General features: G+C 41.3%; 3 protein-coding genes across 3 annotated transcripts in view; 2 read left to right on the top strand and 1 right to left on the bottom strand.

The window, feature by feature from the left end:
• Nucleotides 1-441, top strand: part of uhrf2 (ubiquitin like with PHD and ring finger domains 2) — a 28,800-nt gene extending 28,359 nt beyond the window's left edge. The window contains exon 16 of the mRNA XM_058059905.2: nucleotides 1-441. This exon is cut by the window's left edge and continues 1,663 nt beyond it. The gene's annotated coding sequence lies outside the window, so the exon portion shown is untranslated.
• A 2,722-nt stretch (nucleotides 442-3,163) lies between these two features.
• On the bottom strand, nucleotides 3,164-6,318 carry oaz1b (ornithine decarboxylase antizyme 1b). The gene is given in 6 exon segments (XM_058059913.2): nucleotides 3,164-3,949; nucleotides 4,046-4,131; nucleotides 4,436-4,608; nucleotides 4,703-4,789; nucleotides 4,791-4,842; nucleotides 6,053-6,318. Coding segments are annotated over 6 exon segments (654 nt in total). The 5' UTR covers nucleotides 6,178-6,318; the 3' UTR covers nucleotides 3,164-3,818.
• Nucleotides 6,319-7,524: 1,206 nt separating this feature from the next.
• ermp1 (endoplasmic reticulum metallopeptidase 1) lies at nucleotides 7,525-23,881 on the top strand. The gene is made up of 15 exons (XM_058064375.2): nucleotides 7,525-8,001; nucleotides 9,403-9,707; nucleotides 11,699-11,826; nucleotides 11,905-12,010; nucleotides 12,090-12,236; nucleotides 12,958-13,050; nucleotides 14,780-14,992; nucleotides 15,086-15,306; nucleotides 17,903-18,077; nucleotides 18,163-18,353; nucleotides 18,421-18,573; nucleotides 19,214-19,416; nucleotides 19,486-19,601; nucleotides 19,675-19,838; nucleotides 20,724-23,881. The coding sequence occupies exons 1-15, from the start codon at nucleotides 7,727-7,729 to the stop codon at nucleotides 20,892-20,894; spliced, it is 2,661 nt and encodes an 886-aa protein (XP_057920358.2). The 5' UTR covers nucleotides 7,525-7,726; the 3' UTR covers nucleotides 20,895-23,881.
• Nucleotides 23,882-23,923: the final 42 nt, after the last annotated feature.

Raw genomic sequence — 23,923 nt, forward strand, 5'->3', positions numbered from 1 at the left:
AACCGGTTAGTTTTAGTAGCATGGAGTTGAAATATTAAAGAAAAATATGCTATTGTTCAGAGTTATAATATAAAAAAACCAAATAACAAATAAAGTTATCATTTTCTGGAAAATTATGTAGCTGAAAAAGGCAAAATATTATGGGAACAAAGTCATAATTACATTTAAAAAATAATCCAAGACGGAAATTGAAATAGTTGAGAAAAACAGCAGAAATAAAGATAATATCTGTAATGTAACACAAATTAAGTCAAAATATTAAGAGAAAAAAATGCTGCAGTTTTATGAGAATAAATTAATAATATTTTATAGAAAAATAATGATATTTTAGTAGCATGGAGTTGAAATATTAAAGAAAAATATGCTACAATTGAGCTAGCTAAAAATGCTAAAGCCATATTATTATTGTCCTTTTTTCTTTTAATCCAGCCTTACACACACACACACGTCTAGCTAGCCGCTAGTCTTAACGTCACTCACAGACAGACGTTACGAGGACTGGGAGCACGACTTGTGCTGGAAGACACAGCCATCGCAATGAGAGCACACATTGAAAGTGTTGTATCTATTGGGCTAAATCCCAATGACTTGCATTGTTAGCTAGCTCATAGTACACTTGTTTTCTGGCTTTATAATGCACAGAAAAGGGAAATAAATATGTTCATGTTTGACATAAGATTGGATGAAGATGATGGGCAAAAAGTGCACTTCCCCTTTAATTTGACATTTAGCACATGTAAACTGGTATAGTATATAGCACTGTATGAAAAGTTCTATAAGATACCTTGTAGGTAAAGTTTGGTTGTTTGGTAGTAGTTTTCCTAATGATACCTGGAACACGTTGCCCCCTGTTGGTTTGGAGGTGAAGTTGGTGCTGACTTGTAAAATGATTCATAGGTTTTGTCAGTCATTGACAATGAATACGTACTCAGAGCACTTATTATATTTTCAGTCAGGTTTGATTTTTATTGCCAGTTTTTGCGTTTTTCGTTGTGTTTTACTACAAATGAGTATGAGGCCACCAGGGAAAAAAAGATGAAAATTACAAGAAAAAAATTTGGTTATAAAATACAATTCTGTTTTTCCGAGATCAAAAAGGAGTCCTACTTTTTTCCAATAAAAAGATATAATATTGAGAATATAGTTGTTTCCTTTATTGTTTGGAAAAAACATATTTTTTTAATATCATAAAATAATCATTGTCATTAAATTACAATTCTATTCTTGTAAAATTACATCATTTTATCTATTCTTTTGCATGACTTTATTTTCATATGCTTATTCACAGCATATTCTTATGCTGTTTTTTTAGCATTAATATTATTACTGTTTTCAAGTTATTTTCTTTCAAATTTCAAATGTGGACTTTGTTGTAAAATTACAAATAAGTAAATAATTGGCTTTTCCACCTGATATGACAATTTTATTCTTATAATGACAGCTTATGACATCTTTTCATGGTGGCCTTCGTACTGCTTTGTATTATTCCACCCTGCATGGTACTCCCAAAAGGTTGATGGTTGGCAGGGGTTAAAGGTGAAATCACTCGGGCCAGCACAATTTCATCATAAAAGGTGATTTTGTCGATGGTTGGGGGCCCCTCCCCTTTTTTTTTCGGGCGGGCTTGCGTCGCCTTGCGGGACGTCCTTGTGTTTTCACTTCAGTCGTTCAGGTTTTGTTTTTCAACCATGCAATTCTAAATGCTCTTTGAGAAGCTAACTGTGATGTGCATTAATGATTTTATTTGATTTTTTGTTTGTTCTTTGCATCGACTGGCTAACGAATAGCGCTCCTCCTCCTGCAGTGACCTTTGCCCCCCTCCTCCTACCCCTGCTGTCTTTATGTGAGCCTACAGTACTAACAGTTTTTTAGACGTCTTGTGGACGCTTCAGTGCTGTGTCGTTTTCCCTCTTTTTAAAAAAAAAAAAATTATTATTGCACTCTACTGAAGAAGAAAAAAGTCACATTATTTTTTTTTTCTTAAAAAAAAAAGCTTACTATATCGATGTCTTTTTTTTTTCCTCTTGTAGATTTTAGTTGCCTTCCGTTGACACTTTTTAATCATTAGTCACTTTTATGTGCTGACCTTTTTGCAGCATCCGCCAGTCTGTCTTGAGCAGTTCCATTGCTTCATATTGTGATCGGAAAATTTTATACATGTCATAATACTTAATATGTACCGATTAAATATTTGGATTCCACACTCTTGTCTTTGTTTAAGGATTTTGACAAGGTACATAGTTTGAAATAACATTAGCGGAGCTGTAAATATTGATATATTTATGATTGTTGATTTAAAAAAAAGTCATGCAATTACAATATTACAACTTTATTCTCATAAAAGTTTTTTTTTCTAAAATTACATTTTTCAACTTTTTCCCTCACAACACCATAACTTTTACCACTAGTTCTGTAAAATTGCATGTTTTTGTTACTTGACTTGTACTGTAATGTACAAGAGCCCCCTAGTGGTAGAAATACGCAACTTTCAGGAAGCTAATGTAAATGTCCAATTGTTAACGAATAACATTGACTAAATAGGCTAATTCAAACAGTGTACTGTCATGTGTTGGTCATTTTCCCTGAGACTAAGAGCCCCCTGGTGGTAGAAATACGCAACTTCCAGGAAGCTAATGTAAATGTCCAATTGTTGACAAATAACAGTGACTAAAAAGGAGGTATACTGTCATGTGTTGGTTCATTTTCAGTGAGACTAAGAGCCCCCTAGTGGTAGAAATACGCAACTTTCAGGAAGCTAATGTCCTATTGTTGACAAATAACTGACGAAGTAGGCCAATTCAATGTATAGTAGCCTAGTGGCAGAAATACGCAACCTCCAGGAGGCTAATGTAAATGTTCAATTGTTGACATTGACGAAATAGGCTAATCCAGTGTACAGTATACAGTAAGATATTGGGTCGTTAGGCTTAGAGCCCCTTGTGGCAGAAATACGCAACGGGAGGCAATTCTTTCCGCTTATGAGAGCTGCTTTTAAACATCTCTAAATATCAACTTAAGGTACAAACGTCATCGGAACATCCATATTTTTCATTGTAATTTGTGATAAGGTGGGTATTGACCTGTTATGTCATGACCTTGATCTTCCCGTTGCCAGCTCATTATGTAATCTCCATGCATGCAAGAACGGCAAATACACATAATGTAACTTTTTGGGGATTGTTTTATTATTACAGAAGCATAATAGGTACCACTATGCGTGTGAACATCAAACCTAGCATGAAACAATATGAGGAATGCAAACTAACTCCAACCATAACATCACAGTTTCTTATCTTCTAATATATCCTTCCTGACTTCCAAAAGCAGGCTGAAAAATCATAATAATAGAATCAAGATAAACATGGCAGAAAGAAGCAAAAGCACTTTGGATAATTCACTTTCCTTTCCTTTCCACACATGACACTATCAGTCACTCTAAGTACCAATGAATGGGGCTGTTGTTAATCATGACATTATTTGTTTCCAACTAATGTTAGTGCTACACAATAAAAGTGGTCCCCCTGACATGTTTTTGCAAATAGGACATTAAAAAAAAAGCTGCAGTACCCGAGTGTAAAAACCTGATGACCATTTTTTTGTTGTACATTCAAACAAACGACGTCCACCCATCAGTAAACACGCTAAAGCAAAAAGCTACACATACGACTACAACAAATGCACCAGCTCTCCCTTTTCCACTCAACTTACGCTCAAAAAAATCCAGAATAGCACACAACGAAAATGGTGATGAGGGAGGGAAGAACACACACAATGGGTGGAAGAAAACAAGGGGAGGTTTGGAGGGGTCTGAGGGTGGGTTACTCCTCGTCTGAAGAGTCCCGGTCAAAATTGTAGGCCATGAAGAAAACATCAGGTCGAGGCGGGACGAGGGCATGGCCCGGTTTCACAATCTCAAAGCCCAGGAAACTGAACGTACGCACCAGTTGGGCTGCAAGAACAACACAGGAGTAACACGTCCATGTTCGAGACACATGACCTTGTTTATCATGTGTGTGTGTGTGTGTGTGTGTGTGCGAGCACATACCGCGATCATCCCTGTTCTTGTAAAAGCAGACAAACACGCTAACGACTTTCAGATGTTCTTCAGCATACTCCAGCAGAGCCGCAAAGCTGCATGGAAACAAGACAAGTGTTTTTGTGATCCCGACGCTCAACTGTCCTGTCGTGCTTGGAACAATGTACGGTGGCGGACCAGCACAGCGTATCCCAAAGGGCATCTTGTGTGTTCCTCACATGCCAAGGTCACTCAAGTATTTTCCCGAAAGATGGTTTCAAGTCATAAAAATACATTTTTTGTTGTTTACTAACATTACATGTCTAACAATATTCAGACTTCATATTGTAATTTTATTCACAAGGTAAAAAAAGGCCAGTAAATTGAGATTTAGCAAGACGCTAGTTGGACAGCACTCACCTCTCCTTGCTGCCTTCAGGAAGTGGGTCAAGAGAGATCTCCACAAAGAGAGCACTGCTGCTTAGGACAGCATCCCATTCAACTGTCTTGCTGATGGTTAGACGACTTTGGAAGTGGAGTATACTGGGGCGACTGTTACCCGCCGGCTCCTCGCTAACTGTCAACTTATGGTCCTGGATGGGGGTGGGGAGAAATAACATGAAAATAACTAAAGTTGGAAACAGACATTGAGAAACTTTTTGGTATGATGGTGGGAGTTGTGCCTACTGAGTAGAGCAACCGAGCTGAAGGAGCGTGATCCCGTGTGCCATTCCCTCGCCCACCTGGGATCTTCAGGGGTGGGAGAGGGGCATCAGGAGCACCACAGAGGCCCTGGGCCGCGGGTACTACTACAGTGCATGGACAGACTGGGTGGAAGAACACAAAAAAAACAGTTTATGCATGTCCAAATATGTTTTCGATTCTAGTTTATATCACACAAACAGGAAGTGGAGCTACACTGTAAAATAATGTCTGCACAGCATTAGTGTGCTTTAAACATCTCATAATTCACCCAGTAAAGACAATTTAACATCCATACACAGCATATATTAAAATCTATTCTCATTTGTTGCCAAAGGTTTGAGAAATATTGTGTTGAAAGCATTGCAATGCTGGATTATAATAGTGTTTACATTGCTGTAGTACATCTTGTCTAAGCCCCTGCACAACAGGATGTGGTGAGCAGCAATCTCGCTAGCACTAGCATGCTGCTACATGACAAACAAACCCATATTTTATGTTCCTTAATATTATATATTATTACGATATTTGTATTAAAATGACTATCCACGTCATTATTATCCCATTTTATACAAAACCTGTTAAAGGGCTCTCTCTCTGACTCCTTATTCGTTCTAGTTTTTCGACCATCCATGTCAGCTTTTGATGTTTATGATCTGGCTAAGTAGCGGGCCCGAGCACTAGTTGGCTAGCGTCACTGGGCACTGTGACGACGACGTGATGACGTCACATACAGTAAGTCTTGTTACGTAAAAGTCAACCTTGACTCCACCGTGTCAGCTCACGAGACCGACGTGGGCCTGAAACGTGGGCTTACCTGGCAAATCACGCACACTGCTTTAATTTATTCATATATATATATATTTATTTATATTATATAATTACGAACGATTATTTGATTGGGCTGGGTACAACATAACTTGTTTTTATTACGTTACATGTGTGACGCAGTTTAGGTTTAAACACCACAAGAAAGAGGAAGTTCGTTGAACAGCCACAAATAAGAATGAATACTTCTAAAAAGGATACTATTATACGCCGTGTTATTTCTAAGATAGCGTTCACCTTTCCGTTAACTTCTGCGTACCCGATGTGGCTAATTAGCTGACCAACATATGTGGTGAAACAGTAGTATCTAACGTTATTCTAAACTAGCCAGCATTTCTAAGAAGGAGATTAAACTTATTTAACATTCTACGTGACATCCAAATGTTCACTTTATGTATTGTACGTAAAAGTATACATTATTTTCACTTCCGCCATCTGAAAACCCACCCCTCCCCCACACACCGTTAGCATTGGCTAGCTTGGCTAAACGTTTTTCTGTTTACTTACTTCCCAATCATGTCACAAATACCGCTACTCAAATCCGCCATGGTTGAAAGAGGCTGCTGTTTTCCTTCCTTTTCGCGAGCAAAGCAATGACTGTTTAGGATCCGCTGGAGGTTGGATTTTACCATCCGGCCTCGGAAAGAGACACGACCAACCGACTGCTCTCTTTGCTATGCTCTTGTTGATGGTGAGTGATCCAGCAGTTCGGAAAGAAGACGTCAAGCTTCTAAAGCGATTATGTTTCTACTTCCGGTTATTTTCAGAATGCAATAAACAGCTACAATCTCTCGGCGCTTTTCTCACCCTCTTCAATAAGCACATGCTTTTATTATGAAAGTACAAATATCAATCGTTACCTCCTGCCACTTGACACTACTGACAAAAACGTCAAATGCTAACGATGCTAACAAACGTGACGACTTCTCCCCCTAAAAACCCACCAATAATAACCTTTGTAACTGACAAAAGACGCATAAAACGTCGAGGTCAAATGTGTCTTCCACCACTTGTGCCGCGATAAGAGACGCCTATTCCTTATGACTCACAGGTGTTAATAAACATCCAGCTTTAAGGCACAGGCTAGTTAGCCTACGTTAGATGGAAAAGTACTGAGGGTAGAGGAAACCGACCTGAAAACAAGTCAAATGTTTGCATTTGGATTCTTGGAATTGATGACAAACTCTGCACAAAGATAACAATCTACGCTTTAGAAACTCAGTTCTGTCACTGGAAATTGGTCGGTGCACTGTATACAATCTATTGAAAGATCTGCATCAAAAATAAAGTTACAAAAAACTTTTTGTTTGGCACAGACGGATCATTTTTGATAAAAAACAGAATAACAGAATACAGCGCTGGCACTGGACCTAATTAGATCGTGCATTGTATTATATTTCTTGCATTGAATGCAACTGTGATACAGAATGTATTATCACTTATCGTGATCTGATTGTTGTCAAAGGACAAACAAACATATATATATAGGTGATTATCTCGGATCGGTGTATTGCAGTGGTCCTACAATGATATCACAATCATAATTCTAACATTTCTGTTACTGCCTATGGTCATCCATTCATTCATTTGCATTTTCTAACCAACTCGCCATAAAAGGGGTACCTGCTATACTCGTTTTAACCACTAGATAGCGACATAAACAAACATTTAAATTGTTAAATCACAAGATGGCAGAGTGAGTGTTTTGCAAGTTTGAAGTTTTTAATCCCAAGTCTCAAGTGACTCAATTGTAAGTCTAACTCAACCATGACCTAGTACAGGGGTGATAAAAGGTCATCCTGATCATTTTTATTGCCGTCGCCATAATGTAAAAATGTATTCATTAATAATGAGGTATATATTACACATTGCTTTGTCACCTATTACACAAAAGCTGCGATATATACGTATACTTTATATACTATATTATAAACAAAGCATAGCATATATGTGTGTGTCGTCATACAGCATTGTCGTCAATCAAAAATACGTGACAGAAAATAACTATCGCTTTGTTTCGTAGTAAAAAGCGTTTTTTGCCCTCTTTTTGTGACGCGACAGAGGCCCCGCCCACCACGAAGTTTGTTCCTCCTCTCTTTCCGTCGCCCGTCCAGGAAGGGGAAAAGAAAGCAGCGACGCCTGAGAGCGACGCTTGCAAGCTGATGTGTCGCTGGCTGTAAAATGGAGAGCGACACCACTGTCCGGAGAATAAAACCATCATCACTGGGGACACATAATAGCTATGCAGGGGCGGGCCACCGGCACGGTTGGGACAACGGCTGGAGCGGCGGCGAGCCCAAGAGGAAGCCCGACGTGAGCTTGTACCTGCTGAGAGAGGGTCTGGCAACTTCCCTGGTGTGCTTGTTTATTTTGCTGCTGTGGGGACTCGTTCATTTGTCGCTCCAGCAGCTCGTCATTGGGAAGCCGAGCGCAGAGTTCAACGCGGAGAGAGCCAGGTGAGTGTGAGAGAACCTCTCCCATCACGGTGTCGGCGGCTAACGGTCCCACAGTCACCTTTCCTCCGGTTTGACCCCTCCTAGAAACCATTACCCCATCAATTCCCCTTGATACCTTGATACCTCACCTGCCAGGTAAACGGAAGTCATTGACAATCCTGTGTAATGGCCTCTTTTATAGGTTGTTCAGGTGTGTCATATATCGTATTTATACAGATTGTGCAGGTGTACCAGAGTTTTGACAGTCTTTCATAGTTTTCCACTGCTCTTTATGACCCATGACACGAAAGCACAAAAAAATCATGGACATTGTGGTCACTACGATATGATGACACTCATTTGCTTTCAAATATAAAAACACTGATAAGCAGGCTTGGCGTAATGGAAGTAGAAATGGCTCTTTTTCAGGAGAAGCAAGGATTATGGTGGTCAGCTGTTGAAAGTTGTGGCCTGAGGGATTAGTCAGTCATTTTTGACCACTTGCTCCATTAAAAAGAATTAGTTATGCTTTTGCATTTGATTTAAAAGGGCATGCATGGATAACCATCTGTTAAAGCCAAATCTCATGAGAAAAGTACCGATAACCATAGAACAGTGATTATTGCCATGGATTCGAACTGAAATTCAATATATTTTTTTGTCATTATTACTGAATACTACTCCCGGTATTGACTTGAAATTTCTCACACAGATCAATGCACCTTATAAAGCCAAACCTCATGACAAAAGTACAGATAACCATAGAACAGTGATTATTGACATGGATTTGAACTGAAATTCAATATTTTGTTTTGTCATTATTACTGAATAGGGCGGCACGGTGGCCTAGTGGTTAGCGTCCAGACCTCACAGCGAGGAGACCAGGGTTCAAATCCATCCTCGGTCATCTCTGTGTGGAGTTTGCATGTTCTCCCTGTGCATGCGTGGGTTTTCTCCGGGTACTCAGGTTTCCTCCCACATTCCAAAAACATGCTAGGTTAATTGGTGACTCCAAATTGTCCATAGGTATGAATGTGAGTGTGAATGGTTGTTTGTCTATATGTGCCCTGTGATTGGCTGGCCACCAGTCCAGGGTGTACCCCGCCTCTCGCCCGAAGACAGCTAGGCTCCAGCACCCCCCGCGACCCTCGTGAGGAAAAGCGGTCGAAAATGAATGAATGAATTATTACTGAATACTACTCCCGGTATTGACTTGAAATTTCTTACACAGATCAATGCACTTTATAAAGTCAAATCTCATGAGAAAAGTACCGATAACCATAGAGCAGTGATTATTGCCATGAATTCGAACTGAAATTCAATGTTTTTTTTAGTCATTATTACTGAATACTACTCCCGGTATTGACTTGAAATTTCTCACACAGATCAATGCACTTTACGCGATATCATGTCTCCATGCAGATGGCACCTGGAGCGCATCACCAGTGTCGGACCTCGGCCGGTGGGCAGCCACGAGAACGAGGTCCTGACCGTGGTCTACCTGCTAGAGCAGATTGAGAAGATCCGCCAAGAGACGGCACAGGGCCCCCATCAGCTCACCGTGGACGTGCAGCGGCCCACGGGCTCCTTCTCCATCGACTTCCTGGGCGGCTTCACCAGCTTTTACGACCGCGTCACCAACATCGCCGTGCGTCTGGAACCCAAAGGCGGCACGCAGCATCTGATGCTGGCCAACTGTCACTTTGATACCGTGGCTAACAGTCCAGGTCAGTGTTTATTTTTTTCTTTTTAAACAATATCTTCATTCATTTTTTTACAAGTCTTGGGCAAAATAAAAACAACCAGCCATCTTTCAAAGAACTGATCTTTCCAAGCACACAGAATATTGTGTTCTACGTAAATATGAACACGGAACCTATCAAAAGAAAGACTAGACTCCCATCTTTCATCTGGGGGAAAAAATGTGTTTCTACCTTTTTCCGTTATTTAGTAATCAGCAGGTAAGTTTCAGGAATATAGGAGTTTCTGACTACAAACCAGCTTTTTTGTGACTTTGACACAAATATTTTTTGCTACAGCTGAAATATTCAAACAATACAAGCGCAAAAAGGGGTTCTATTGATTATTTATTTATTGCGCATTATTGCAATATTATTTAATAGTGAAGCTCTCATGTATATTTTTTATATTTGGATGATGTCACAACCAGTGCAGAGTGGCATTACGTCAGCTGGCATAGGCTCCAGCATACCTGCCACCCTAGTGAGGATAAACAGCATAGAAAATGGATGGATGGAAGCTACTAAAGACACTGAAAAAAACAAAATTGAGTCCTCGGTGTTCCAAGGAGCTGTGACGCCTGCACGCTAACCACCCGACCTCCTTGCAGCCTGGTAGAATATTCATTCATTTTCTACCGCTTATCCTCACGAGGGTTGTGGGGGGTGCTGGAGCCTATCCCAGCTGTCTTTAGGCGAGAGGCGGGGTACACCCTGGACTGGTGGCCAGCCAATCACAGGGCACATATAGACAAACAACCATTCACACTCACATTCATACCTATGGACAATTTGGAATGTTTTTGGAATGTGGGAGGAAACCGGAGTACCCGGAGAAAACCCACGCATGCACGGGGAGAACATGCAAACTCCACACAGAGATGACCAAGGGTGGAATTGAACCCTGGTCTCCTAGCTGTGAGGTCTGTGTGCCTGTGTGCTAATCACTCGTTTGCCGTGCAGCACTCATGCAGCCCCAAACCATAACGATGATGGACTTGATTATTTACACATTATTGGTTGTATTTTCCCGCCTAAATTAAAAGTGGTGTGTTTGGATACGGCCCGCGAACCGATCACCGTGTTCAAGCTGTTTTTTGGAGTTGGGGTAGCAGAGGATTTGCAGCTCACATGAGAGACCGAGAGACATTAAACCTTCAGTCCACAAAGCCACAGCACATGATTGTCACCATTTTTTTTAAACCCGTTTCTTGTCGCTCCTCCGTCTTAAGCTATCTGTATCACATGCCCACCTCTTTTCCTCTCATGGGTCTGGCCGGCTTCCCCCTCCTGCCCTTTTTCCTTCGTTCTCCCCCTCGCCATCACACAATGCAACAGGAGCTGGATCTCAACCAGGTCGGCGCATTCCTGGCATGTTTTTACACACGGCCTCCTCCCTTTTATCCCCATGTAGTGTATTATTTGTCCTAGGTCAATGCAAACAGCCCTGAACAGTTAAACAGTTATAATTAGATTAGATTAGATTAGATTAGATTCAACTTTATTGTTATTGCTCATGTCACTGGTACAGGGCAACAAAATGCAGTTAGCATCCAACCAGAAATGCAATTTTATAAGTACCTTAGTAGTAAGTAAATGTCAAAAAAATGGACAGATCTATGTAAAAAAAACTAACAGGCTATGACTATAATACAGTGAGGATATGTACAGGGATATAAATGACTATAATATGGCTATTGTAGATTATACAGATTATAAACAGTATGGATGTGACAATATATAATAACAGTAATATGTACAGTATTGCAATGAAGTGACTAGAGTATGGTTATTGCAGATTATATAAATTATAAACAGTATGGTCTATGAATGCAACAAGATATTATAGTAATATGTACAATAGATGCAATATCACTATAATTGAATTATTTGTCATTTATTGAAATAAACACCTTTTAACTCACTTAACCAACATGGTTCCTTGTACGTGTTTTTGACGTCTCTATTTGTCTTTTAAGGTGCGAGTGACGATGCCGTGAGCTGCGCAGTCATGCTGGAAGTCCTCTACTCTCTGGCCAACCAGTCTACTCCTCTCCAGCACGGCGTCATCTTCCTCTTTAATGGCGCTGAGGAAAATGTCCTGCAGGTAACGCGCCTAGTTAGATATCCGTCTGTATATGCAATGCTTTGGTGCTTCCATTTTAAAAGCCTTTGTTTCTTTTAGGCTAGTCATGGTTTCATCACTCAGCACCCGTGGGCCAAACAGGTGAGAGCCTTCATTAACCTCGAGGCTGCGGGCGTCGGGGGCAAGGAGGTGGTTTTTCAGACAGGTAAAATACCATTTCATAATAATAATACCAGAAGAGTAGCTGAACTTTTCTTAATCTTCAGTCAATTTTGTGCCAACAGGTCCAGAGAATCCATGGCTGGTCCAGGCTTACGTGCACGCCGCCAAACACCCATTTGCATCTGTGGTGGGTCAGGAGGTCTTTCAGAGCGGCGTCATTCCCTCCGACACGGATTTCCGCATCTATCGGGACTTTGGTAACATCCCAGGTAATGCCGTTTACAACACAAATAGCTATTTATTCAACTCCAAATTGTCCATAGGTATGAATGTTGAGTGTGAATGGTTGTTTGTCTATATGTGCCCTGTGATTGGCTGGCCACCAGTCCAGGGTGTACCCCGCCTCTCGCCCGAAGACAGCTGGGATAGGCTCCAGCACCCCCGTGACCCTCATGAGGAAAAAGCGGTAGAAAATGAATGAATTAATATTTTACCAGGCTGCAAGGAGGTCGGGTGGTTAGCGTGCAGGCCTCACAGCTAGAAGACCCAAGTTCAATTCCACCCTAGGCCATCTCTGTGTGGAGTTTGCATGTTAAGCGTCATGAAAAATTGATGCATGGATATGTGCAATTGATTATAATGTTTTGTATTTCATTTATTTGCCATGAATATACATATTTAATTTAAAACCTACAACTATTACTGCTGATGTATGTGGTTTAACCCATCATTTTGAGTCTTAATGTTATATTTCTGTGTTTAGTTAAGCTCAGTTGGAAACATACGTTACAATAAGGTAAACAAAATGACAGTACTTAATGAGGAAGGAACCTCCCTAACCACTAATTAGCGTGTCATTAGTTCCTCAGTAAGTACTCAAAATGTATGTGCTTTAGTTCCTGAGTAATTACACATTAGTTGCTCATTAGTCCCTCAGTTACTACTGTACTTTTGTCTACCTTATTGTAAAGTGAGACAATCTTTTTGCAGGCATCGACCTGGCCTTCATCGAGAACGGTTTTATCTACCACACCAAGTTCGACACGGCGGACAGAATCCTCACCGACTCCATCCAGAGAGCAGGTATGCAGACAACACCTGTCATGTGATTAAAAACGACGAAGGAATAACTGCAGATAATGTATATGTACTGTATATCCACACTATATGGATATAGTATTTTGCACCTGCTTCCTGTTTCAGCGCGTTCAGCGCTTTTCTAATCTCACCATCTTCACATGCAAGATGCGCACATCCGAGCGTACCTGCCGGCGACTCCCATTACCTGGCGCTCGGAAGGATTGTGCTCGACTTAGCAGACAATCCAGTCTGTCAGCATTATAAAAACAAACACACCCCGCCTCCCTCCCTCCCTCCCTTCCTCACTCACTCGCTACTCGCTACTACTGGAAATCTCATGTGTGCACATGAATTATTAGGGAAAGCGAAGAAGCAAGTATTTTTAGTCTGGCATGAAGAAGGCAGCCCCTGCGAGCTGAGTGTTGTGCATGAGCCCTCCTCGCTTTTTCCAGCCAGCCACCCGCCTGTTTACGCTGCAGGAACAATAAGCACATTGTCTTGCCTGCATGTGTTTACTGTGCTTTTTAACCGTGCGAGCATGCAGGAAAAGCAGGCCTCAGGCTGTAAAATAAACCCTCCCTCTCTCTCATGTAAGCCACATTTCTCTGCTACTACTACCACCTTCCATGACATGCTGAGTCACACTGGGAGGTGTTCATAATGTTTTGGCGGCCCTTATTTAACAATGTGAGTTATAACGGAGAGTAAGATGTGTTTAATGATTGATGCGATGACACTGATTTTATTGAGAGTAGGGAAATGCAGTCATTAGAGGAGGATCAAAGGTCACTGTCTCATGGGTTGTTCAAAGAGAATTGCATATTTTTTCATAAGCAAGGAGGCATGCATAGAAGTGCATTGTCTATCATAGCCAATAAAGTTGTTAGCATTTACACAACATACTAACACCCTGGATTTTGTGTTAAATGACGCTCAAGTGGTTAGCACGCAGATATCACAGCTAGGAGACCAGGGTTAAATTCCACCCTCGGCCATCTCTGTGTGGAGTTTGCATGTTCTCCCCGTGCATGCGTGGGTTTTCTCCGGGTACTCCAGTTTCCTCCCACATTCCAAAAACATGCTAGGTTAATTGGCGACTCCAAATTGTCCATAGGTGTGAGTGTGAATGGTTGTTTGATTATATGTGCCCTGTGATTGGCTGGCCACCAGTCCAGGGTGTACCCCGCCTCTTGCCCATAGACAGCTGGGATAGGCTCCAGCACCCCCGCGACCCTCGTGAGGGAAAGCGGTCGAAAATGAATGAATATTCATTTAGGCACAGCGGGCAAGTGGTTAGCGTGCAGACCTCACAGCTAGGAGACCAGGGTTCAATTCCACCCTCGGCCATCTCTGTGTGGAGTTTGCATGTTCTCCCGGTGGGGTTTCTCCAGGTACTCCGGTTTCCTCCCACATTCCAAAAACATGCTAGGTTAATTGACGACTCCAAATTGTCCATAGGTATGAATGTGAGTGTGAATGGTTGTTTGATTATATGTGCCCTGTGATTGACTTGCCACCAGTCCAGGGTGTACTTCGCCTCTCGCCCGTAGACAGCTGGCTCCAGCACCCCCGCGACCCTTGTGAGTAAAAAGCGGTAGAGAATGAATATTCCATTTATTTCCAGGTATTAACCTGGTACACAATAATGAATACTCGTGTCATAGTAAAATGCTATTACACCTGTTTTTTGAGGTGTGACATAAATTTTAAGTGGATGACTTCCTGCTTGTAGGTGACAACATCCTGGCCGTCCTCAAGCATCTACTTATGTCTGAAAAGCTGGCCGACTCCTCGGAGTATCGCCATGGCAACATGGTGTTCTTTGACGTGCTCGGAGTGGCCGTGGTGGCTTACCCAGCACGTGTTGGCACCATCATCAACTACATGGTCGCCCTGGCAACTTTCGTCTACCTGGCCAGGAAAGCCTCTCTGCCTGGAAACCGGGGTTGGTTGAATAATGACAAACACGTCATTATTATTAATAGTAGTATTATTATTAATATCCTATTTTGGGAATATTTGCATCATTCTGCCGCAGGTGGGCGTTATGTTCGAGATCTGACCTGTGCCACAGGCATGGTGGTGCTCAGCTGGTTGGTCACCCTGCTGTCGGTCCTGATCGTGGCTGTCCTGGTGACGCTGTTAGGGCGCTCCATGTTCTGGTACAACCATTTCTACGCCTCCGTCTGTCTCTACGGAGCCGCCGCCACAGGGAAGATGGTGCTGGTGCACACGCTGGCCAAGAACCTCTACTATGGGGTGAGTCCTTCTCTCTTTGATGGAGCGTGTGAAGTCAGGATGGCGCCATGTTTGTCACACAAATGGGAGTTTTGCACTAATCACAAATACCTATAATGTTGTACAAATACAATAGTATATTCATTGCGTTTCAGCATCTTTTTTACAAAATTTGTTTTATTCAAAACATGTGTAATTTTTGCTTTTTTAAATGTATTTTTGTTGCATTTTTGTAACAAAAAATATATATATTTGAGCCAGTAATTAACCCAATATATAACAATTTTGCTGTTTTTTATTTTAAAGAATTTAATAATTTTTTTAATAATTTTATTATTGGTTATTATGTTTGGGGTAGAATGTTGGAATTTGGTGGTTTTAGCCAATAAGTGTTTTGTGCTGTTTATTTCATTTAATAATATTTTTTGGTTACAAAGGCATGAATAAAATAATAGCAACAAAAAAATGCTCATTTTATTTTCACTTTAGTCTCCGATTATTATTTATAATTTACTTTTTTGTTCTTTTAAAACGATCAAATTTAGGAATTAATGTATTATTATTTTATTAGTATAAACAAATGGACTTTCCCTTTAAAGATCATCAGTGTAGTATAACACACTTAAATTAAAAAAATAATAATGCAAAATAGAAAAAGCGGTAGAAAATGAATGAACGAATGAATATTTTTTTTTCTACAAATAATGATCTTTAAAAAACATACAATATCAAAAGAATATGGCGTCATTTCACAGATAAGGAAACTTAAGAATAAGGGAAGTTTAGTGCAATCATCAACTAAGGCGAAAGATGAAATGAAATGAAATCGAATGGTTTTCTTTTTCGTTTTCACCGAAGCCTGAAAGAATGTGGTCTAACTGGAGCGGATAACTGATAACTGATAACTTCCTCAACAGAATGTTCCTTCATTGCCTTGTCGTTACAATCAAGGTGAAGACCCGGTCACATTATTTTGCGAACCATTGATAACTCATGATGACATGACATGATCCTCGCGCTGCAGTTGTTGGTTCCTCTTCCTTCATGCTGGTGCCTGGACATACCCTGTCATTGTGTGTGTGTGTGTGTGTGTTAAAAAAGATAGGCATGTCTAGACATTCAACAACAGCTCCATTGAACAGCGGGATGATGTCTTTGCTGCATGGAACTCAACAATGCACTATTTAATACCGGCAAAGAGCTGAAGTAGTTATCCACCAAGACCTTCGCCAAGTTCAAACAGTCTTATACGCGCCTGTCTGATAAATTGAATTAAAAAATGATAATGTTCAGAGCAATGTTATTTCACCCCAAACCTGTTATTACACCCCAAACCTGTAAAACCAACAACAAGCTGCTTTCTTTCACCACGGTGCCATCTGCTGGATCTGATGGGTCACTGCCCCCAATTGACCAAACATAAAATAAAAGTAAATACATTTCCTCATCTTAATTTGCAACAAAAGGTAACAGCTTCTTATTTTGCGCCACCACCTTCAAACATATTATATATATATTTTTTTTAGCTAATATTTTTTAGCTAAGCGGTTGTGTAACTCCAAGTGGCTAATTAACGAGTGAATTATCTAACAAACCAAGTAACAGGGTAAGTTTCAAACTAACTAGCTCAGGAGCTAAGTAGCTAACTAACTTGATTTAGTAACTAAATAGCTTAATACCTTCCTGACTAAACGGCTAACTGATTAGGTAAGTAGCTAAGCTAACACCTAACTGGCTAAATGGCTAACTGATTAGCTAAGTAGCTAAGCTAACACCTAGCTGGATAAATGGCTAACTGATTAGCTAAGTAGCTAAGATAACAGGGTAAGTGGCAAACTAACTAGCTTGGGGGCTAAGTAGCTAACTAACTTGATTTAGTAACTAAATAGCTTAATACCTTACCGACTAAACGACTAACTGATTAGCTAAGTAACTAAGCTAACACCTAACTGGCTAAATGGCTAACTGATTAGCTAAGTAGCTAAGCTAACACCTAACTGGCTAAATGGCTAACTGATTAGCTAAGTAGCTAAGCTAACACCTAAATGACTAACTGATTAGCTAAGTAGGAAACTCTCTAATTGTGTAACTAATAAGTAAAGCTTGAAAAATAACGAAGGTAATTAACTCGCAAACGGGTTCAGCAAGTAAATAGCTAAGTAGCTACACAAGTAGCCACAAGTAGCTACAAGTAGCTAACTAACTGAATAGGTAACTAATTAGCGAAGTAACTAGTTCTAATTAGCTCGCTAACAGCTCTAGCTAAGTGGCTATAAGTAAGTAGCAGTATTATCAAACTAGCTTAGTGGCCAACAGGCTAATTAGTCACAAAAGTAAATAGCTAAGTAGCAAAAGTTAATATTAGAATAGTCAAAATATGGGAATAGATTGTTTAAGAAGACAGAGGTACTATTTTGAAAATTAAAAAAAACAGCAAGAATGGGGGAAAAATGAGCAAATAGCAGCAAAGTTTATACTATTGTTGCTTTACAAAATATCAAAGTGGTCCTTGCATCCTATCATTTTTCAGTATATGGCCTTTGCTGGAAAAGGTTTGGACATGCCTGTACTAATATGTGTGTGTTTATTATATGTGTGTGTTTGTTGTGTGTGTTAGGGTGTGCGCTTGGTGGAGCTGGGAGACCTGTACTTTGACGTGAGCCTGCTGCTGTGGTGCTGCAGCCTGGTGTGGTTGACCCAGCGGGGCCTTTGCTCGGCGTACGTGCCCATGCTCATGGTGGCCTTCCCCCTGGCCACCAAACTGCTGCTCGCCAAGGAATTTAAGAACAGAGGCAAACATGTTTTTCTTTGAATGCAAATTCATATGATGATGTAGAGGAGTATTAGCTGATTGCTACTGTTGTGTTGTTTGTGTAGGTGCGTCATTTAAGTACAGCGTCCTCTACCTGCTCGGTCTGGCTTTGCCCTACCTGCACTTCATGTTCCTCATTTGGGTGGTGTTTGAGATCTTCACTCCCATCATGGGACGCAGCGGCACCGAGATTCCACCGGAAATGGTCCTGGCTGCCATGGTTACCATTGGGACTATATTGATCTCTTCCTTTTTTGTGAGTGTGCCTCCACAAACCAACCGATGATGAAATTGGTCCACTCGTAACTCCCATCATCTCTCAGATTCACTTCATCTACCTGATGCGAAGCACTAAGTGGATCTTGGCGGGCCTGGCATCCATCTTTACGATCATGTTCCTGCTGGTGTCTTGCAGTCTCCTCTTTCCTTATTCGGGAAGCCCCGACAGCCCACGGCCCAAGCGGGTCTTTTTGCAGGTTCCCTTGCAACACACACACACACACACACACACACTGATTTGTGCAATTCATTTGCAATGTTGAACCCGAGGCTCCAAAGCAATCTTCTTGACATTGCATTAGAATGCAAAACAAAAAGCGCATCCAAGAAATGTATAAAAAGTATAGTCAGGGGAACGTCACTCCTGAAACCAGGTCTCAGCTGGTGAGCGTTCAGCGCACCTTCGGCGCACTGTTTTGTCAGAAAATTTTCATTGCGCCAAAGTGAAAATGTGGACACGTCCCCCTGGTGTGCCGCCATATACGCATCTCACTGCCGCACCTCACTGAAAGCCATAAATGTTGGTATGCAGTTACAATGATACTCGTTACAAGCACAAAACAATTTGAAATGCATATAAATACATATAAAGGTATTAAGAACAAAAGATAGGTATACATTTTACCTCATCTTTTTACCTTCATTGAAGACACGACTTGTGACTGTTCCTAAAGGCATGACGCAGCATGGACATCAAGCACTACCACCTTCCTTTATCATGAGTCGTTGGTGGTGGCGGTTGATCTCGCTGTTGCACCGTGTCTTTGGGAACAATCCTGTCCTTCATTGTCTACAAATGAAAGTTCAAAATCCGACAAGTTTGTTGTATGTTGGCAGCACACGACGCGGACCTTCCATGATCTCCAGGGCCGAGTGGAGAGTCAGGACTCGGGTGTGTGGATCAACAGCTTTGACTACACAGGCATCCAGCACATAACGCCGCACATTCCCGAGATCAACGACAGCGTCCGCACATACTGCCGCGAGGATCGCCCCTTTTGCGGCTACCCTTGGTTCCTGCCCGTGAAGTTCCTCAGCAAGTCGGTGATGTTTGAACTTTGAACTGTCAACCTGGATGTCTCTTTTTAATCCTTGTGCTTTTTTTATAGGAGGAACTGGTATCTCCCTGCTCCTCAAGTGTCTCCTAGCTCTCCGGTGGAGTTCAGCCTGGTGTCCAAGGAGACGACGCCGTGGGGAACCATTAAGATGATCTTTGATGTCAAAGGTTTGAGAGTCATGTCCTTAAATAAGGCAGCTCCGGTCGTGCAATATGGTAACTGTATGTTTGTCCAATGTAGGTCCAAGTCACATGTCGCTTTACTTGATGCCTCGTAGAGGAGCCAGCCTCACCTCATGGTCCTTTGGCGATGGCACGCCCCGGTTTGACGTGAGCGGAGAATATTTTGTCTTCTATTCACATGGCTTGGACGCGCCCACGTGGACCTTCTGGTTTGAAATACAGGTATTGTAAATGATAAGGCAGTAAAGTAGGAGTCAGGAGTAATTGTGGAAATTCTTATTTTGTATTTCAAACCCACGGTTATGCTTTAAAGTGGGGCATGGCATTAAATTTAAGCACAGCTCCTTATTTGACTATTTCAAACACAAACATTTCATTTATCTAATTTCTGCTTAATTGGGCGCAATTGAGCCACGGTATCTATAGTTAAAGGGAGGATATTTATTGACTCAACTGCAGAGAGTACCCATCATTTATTAAGGGTTAGTTGTTAGGGCACAAATACATTTTATATGTAGTATTTACTATTAGAGCAGAGGGCATAATGAAAGGAAATACACTAACAAAATATAACTAACTTGGGTGGCACGGCGGTCGAGTGGTTTGCGCGCAGCTAGGAGACCGGGGTTCAATTCCACCCTTGGCCATCTCTGTGGGGAGTTTGCATGTTCTCCCCGTGCATGCGTGGGTTTTCTCCGGGTATTCCGGTCTCCTCCCACATTCCAAAAACAAGTGTTTATATGATTTGGGGGTTTTGGGACCCCACCCAAAAGGGGAGGAATTATATTGTAGAATTAATCTGTCAGGGCTGCATGGTGGTCAAGTGGTTAGCGCGCAGACCACCATCTCTGTGTGGAGTTTGCATGTTCTCCCCGTGCATGCATGGGTTTTCTCCGGGTACTCCGGTTTCCTCCCACAGGACTCCAAATTGTCCATAGGTATGAATGTGAGTGTGAATGGTTGTTTGTCTATATGTGCTCTGTGATTGGCTGGCGACCAGTCCAGGGTGTACCCTGGCTCCAGCACCCTCGCGACCCTTGTGAGGAAAAAAACGGTAGAAAATAAATGAATGAATATAACTAACCCATTTCTGTTGTTCATCTCCAGCCGCCCAGCAATCCGTCGGGCCCTGAGGGAATTATTTCAGTGGCCATCTCTACTCACTATTTCTTCGGTGAGGACCAGAGGACGCCTCAGCTGGAGGAAATCCTGCACAGGTTCCCCTCTTGGGTTTTCCCTTCATTTTGGGTCAGCACTTACGACATGTACAGATACTGAGGGCGCCGCCCATTCTGCTGCTCCCTGATCAGCTGAGATGTGGAGGAACTGTAAAGTGGTTCTTGCTGCCTTGACACACAACCCCCCCCACACACAAACACACATATACACACCCTGAGAGACCCCCACCATCACTGTGTCTAACCAAGCGAAGAAATCGTCTCACTTCCTGGTCGGCGCAAAGACGTGGGGAGGGGGACGTCCTCTTTATTTATCTCAAATCTGTGGTGCCTTTTTTTCACCATCTTTCTCTTTCCTACCCTGCCCCCCCCCTATATTTCTTACTGAGCACCCTCTGTTTGCACTCTCATGCTAACATGCTACCTCTCCTCTTCATCAGCAAAAGCATCCTTTCTTCCCTAACAACAACAAAATATCACCGCTATCGGCACTGCAGTCTTCAGCCTCTAACTGGAAACCTTTTTTTTATCTTCTATCTACTACACCCTTCATCCGTTAGCCTTTTGATACTAGCAACAAAGCTAATGGTTTGTGCACGAAGAATCCAATGCAGACAATTGTGCCTGGAAGTTAAAACAAAATAGATTAAGCTGTGAAATTCACTTGTTTTTGTTTTTTTTTTGTTGTTGTGAAATATCAGACCTGTAAATGTTCAGGTGAAAGAAACCAGCAAGGCAACATCGGACATTGTTGTTTTATCTTCATATGTCGTCACGGTAACAGCGCATCCGTGAATATCTTTATATACTATGCTTTTTGCTCGGCATGGGCATCGTCATAATGATAAATAATAATACAATTTTATAGATACTAATCATAACTGAGAAGTAGATTCCATCCATCCATTTTCTATGCCGCTTATCCTCACTAGGGTTGAAAGTATGCTGGAGCCTATCCCAGCTGTCTTTGCCTATAATATGTAGTAAATATTGCCCCAATAATAAAACATATATACATAATAAATAGCAATTCGCTTAATATCCTAATACATTTTTAAAATTGTTAAAAATACAATAGTTTGTAACAGTTTGTTCCTCAGTTGATAAAATGAGGAAAAATATCCTAAAAGGTCATGCCCATCCCTAGTATTTGATAATATGCATTGTTATTCTTGCCTAAGTGGGCCACATCAGCCGACACTGTACTGTCACTGACACTGTGTGCCACTTTAGTAGTAGTAGTAGTAATACTAAGTCATGAGATTACTGAACGCTGCTATGATTACTTCTTACTGTCAAAAATAGCGTGTGACTTCCTCCGTCCTCGCCACCGATCAGCCCACCCCCCCGGCCATCAATCACATGTCACATGACCCTGTCACCCAAACGCATCAGGAGATTGTTTGCACTCACTTGAAACACTTTTCAATGCTGATTGTTGAAACTGCTGACGTGGGCCTCCTCAGTGTACAGGACAAATACATCACCCGGACAAAAGTATTGGGACACCCGAGGTCAAGAGTTTGCTGTTTAAGCTTAATTGATTAACACGTTTAATCAATGTGTGTCGCAACATTTTTGTCCATACAGCACAAATTTGATTGTTCTAAATCCTTGCAACAGAAGGAGTACCCATTCTGATTGAGGAGCTAATTACTATATTGCTAAAGTGGAACCTCCAAAGTCGAAACCACACTAACAGCCTAGCAGGAAAATGCGATAATAACCATAGAAGAATAGTCAACACCATTTGCAGCCGTTACGGTTCGAAGATCGCTTCTTCAATATATTGCGTTTTTTCTAATACTACTAAAAAATACCAGAATTAAAAATAATAATATTGAATCATGCTTGGGCGGCACGGCGATATAGTGGTTAGCGCGCAGACCTCACAGCTAGGAGACCAGGGTTCAATTCCACCCTCGGCCATCTCTGTGTGGAGTTTGCATGTTCTCCCCGTGCATGCGTGGGTTTTCTCCAGGTACTCCGGTTTCCTCCCACATTCCAAAAACATGCTAGGTTAATTGGCGACTTCAAATTGTCCATAGGTATGAATGTGAGTGTGAATGGTTTTGTCTATATGTGCCCTGTGATTGGCTGGCGACCAGTCCAGGGTGTGTACCCCGCCTCTCGCCTGAAGACAGCTGGGATAGGCTCCAGCACCCCCGCGACCCTCGTGAGGAAAAGCGGTAGAAAATGAATGAATGAATGAATCATGCTTTGTGTGGTCATGTCTGAGGGACCACTGTACACTTACAATGCAATACCTGTAAAATGCCACTAGGTGACGGTATGACCCCTAAAATATCTTGTCATGGCTGAGTACTGCTGGATCTAATAAAGGTTATATAATGGTGACATTTTGACCCCGGAACAGTCATTTTCACTTTGGAGGTTCCACTGTATTTTTTGTATATTCTTTTCTTGTTACTGTAAATGGCAAAATAAATAAATGGTTAAAGTATCAAGAGTGTAAGCATATTAGATCTTTGTTATCGAAAACAAGGGGTCTGATATAAAGTCGTAGCACCATCATCTTCACGGTTTATCCACAATAACACAAATACAAATAACTGTTGATGAGAGCTATCCTAGGCTACATGTTGGAAAGTCTTAAAGCCTGTAAAAGTCAAAGATATTTGTTATTTCTATCCAAAAAGGTTTTATGTGCTTGGTTTTATTTTGTCGCCCTTTCACTCATTCCTCCTTCGATAACTTTTTGATACTTCTGTTTTTTTAATTTTAAATACTGACCATGTTTTTTTTTTGTTTTGAGTGTGTAATGGATTTGACACTTTACCTCTAACTGCTGTTTGTTTTTGGTTTCTTAAAATAAAAAAAATGCAGTTTTGAATTGAGTTGCTATGGACTGTTGCGACCTGGATTGTGGATTTAATACTTCATTGATTTTACATGATGACAAAGCTTGAAAGAAATGAGCACTTCTAATTAAAAAAAAATGCTTATTATATCAATGTTGTTTGACTGTTTGGTGCTCAACTGTTAGGGGTAAGATTTATTTATGAGGAGACAAATGTGTTTGCTAATAAAGATTAGGTATCAGTTTGAGGTGTGCCCATCTTTTAAGTTTTTAATTGAGGCATGGGGTTTGATTACCACTGCTTTAAC

The sequence above is a fragment of the Doryrhamphus excisus genome, linkage group LG10 (assembly GCF_037039965.1).
Source record: "Doryrhamphus excisus strain RoL-2023G ecotype Guam linkage group LG10, RoL_Dexc_Guam_v1.1, whole genome shotgun sequence".
NCBI lineage: Eukaryota > Metazoa > Chordata > Actinopteri > Syngnathiformes > Syngnathidae > Doryrhamphus > Doryrhamphus excisus.

Excerpts from the sequence above, each read along its gene's own strand:
- ermp1 (XM_058064375.2), top strand. The coding sequence starts at position 7,727 with ATGGAGAGCGACACCACTGTCCGGAGAATAAAACCATCATCACTGGGG. Across the intron at positions 11,827-11,904 it reads CTGAGGAAAATGTCCTGCAG|GCTAGTCATGGTTTCATCAC; the intron begins GTAACGCGCCTA and ends TGTTTCTTTTAG. Across the intron at positions 14,993-15,085 it reads CTCTCTGCCTGGAAACCGGG|GTGGGCGTTATGTTCGAGAT; the intron begins GTTGGTTGAATA and ends ATTCTGCCGCAG.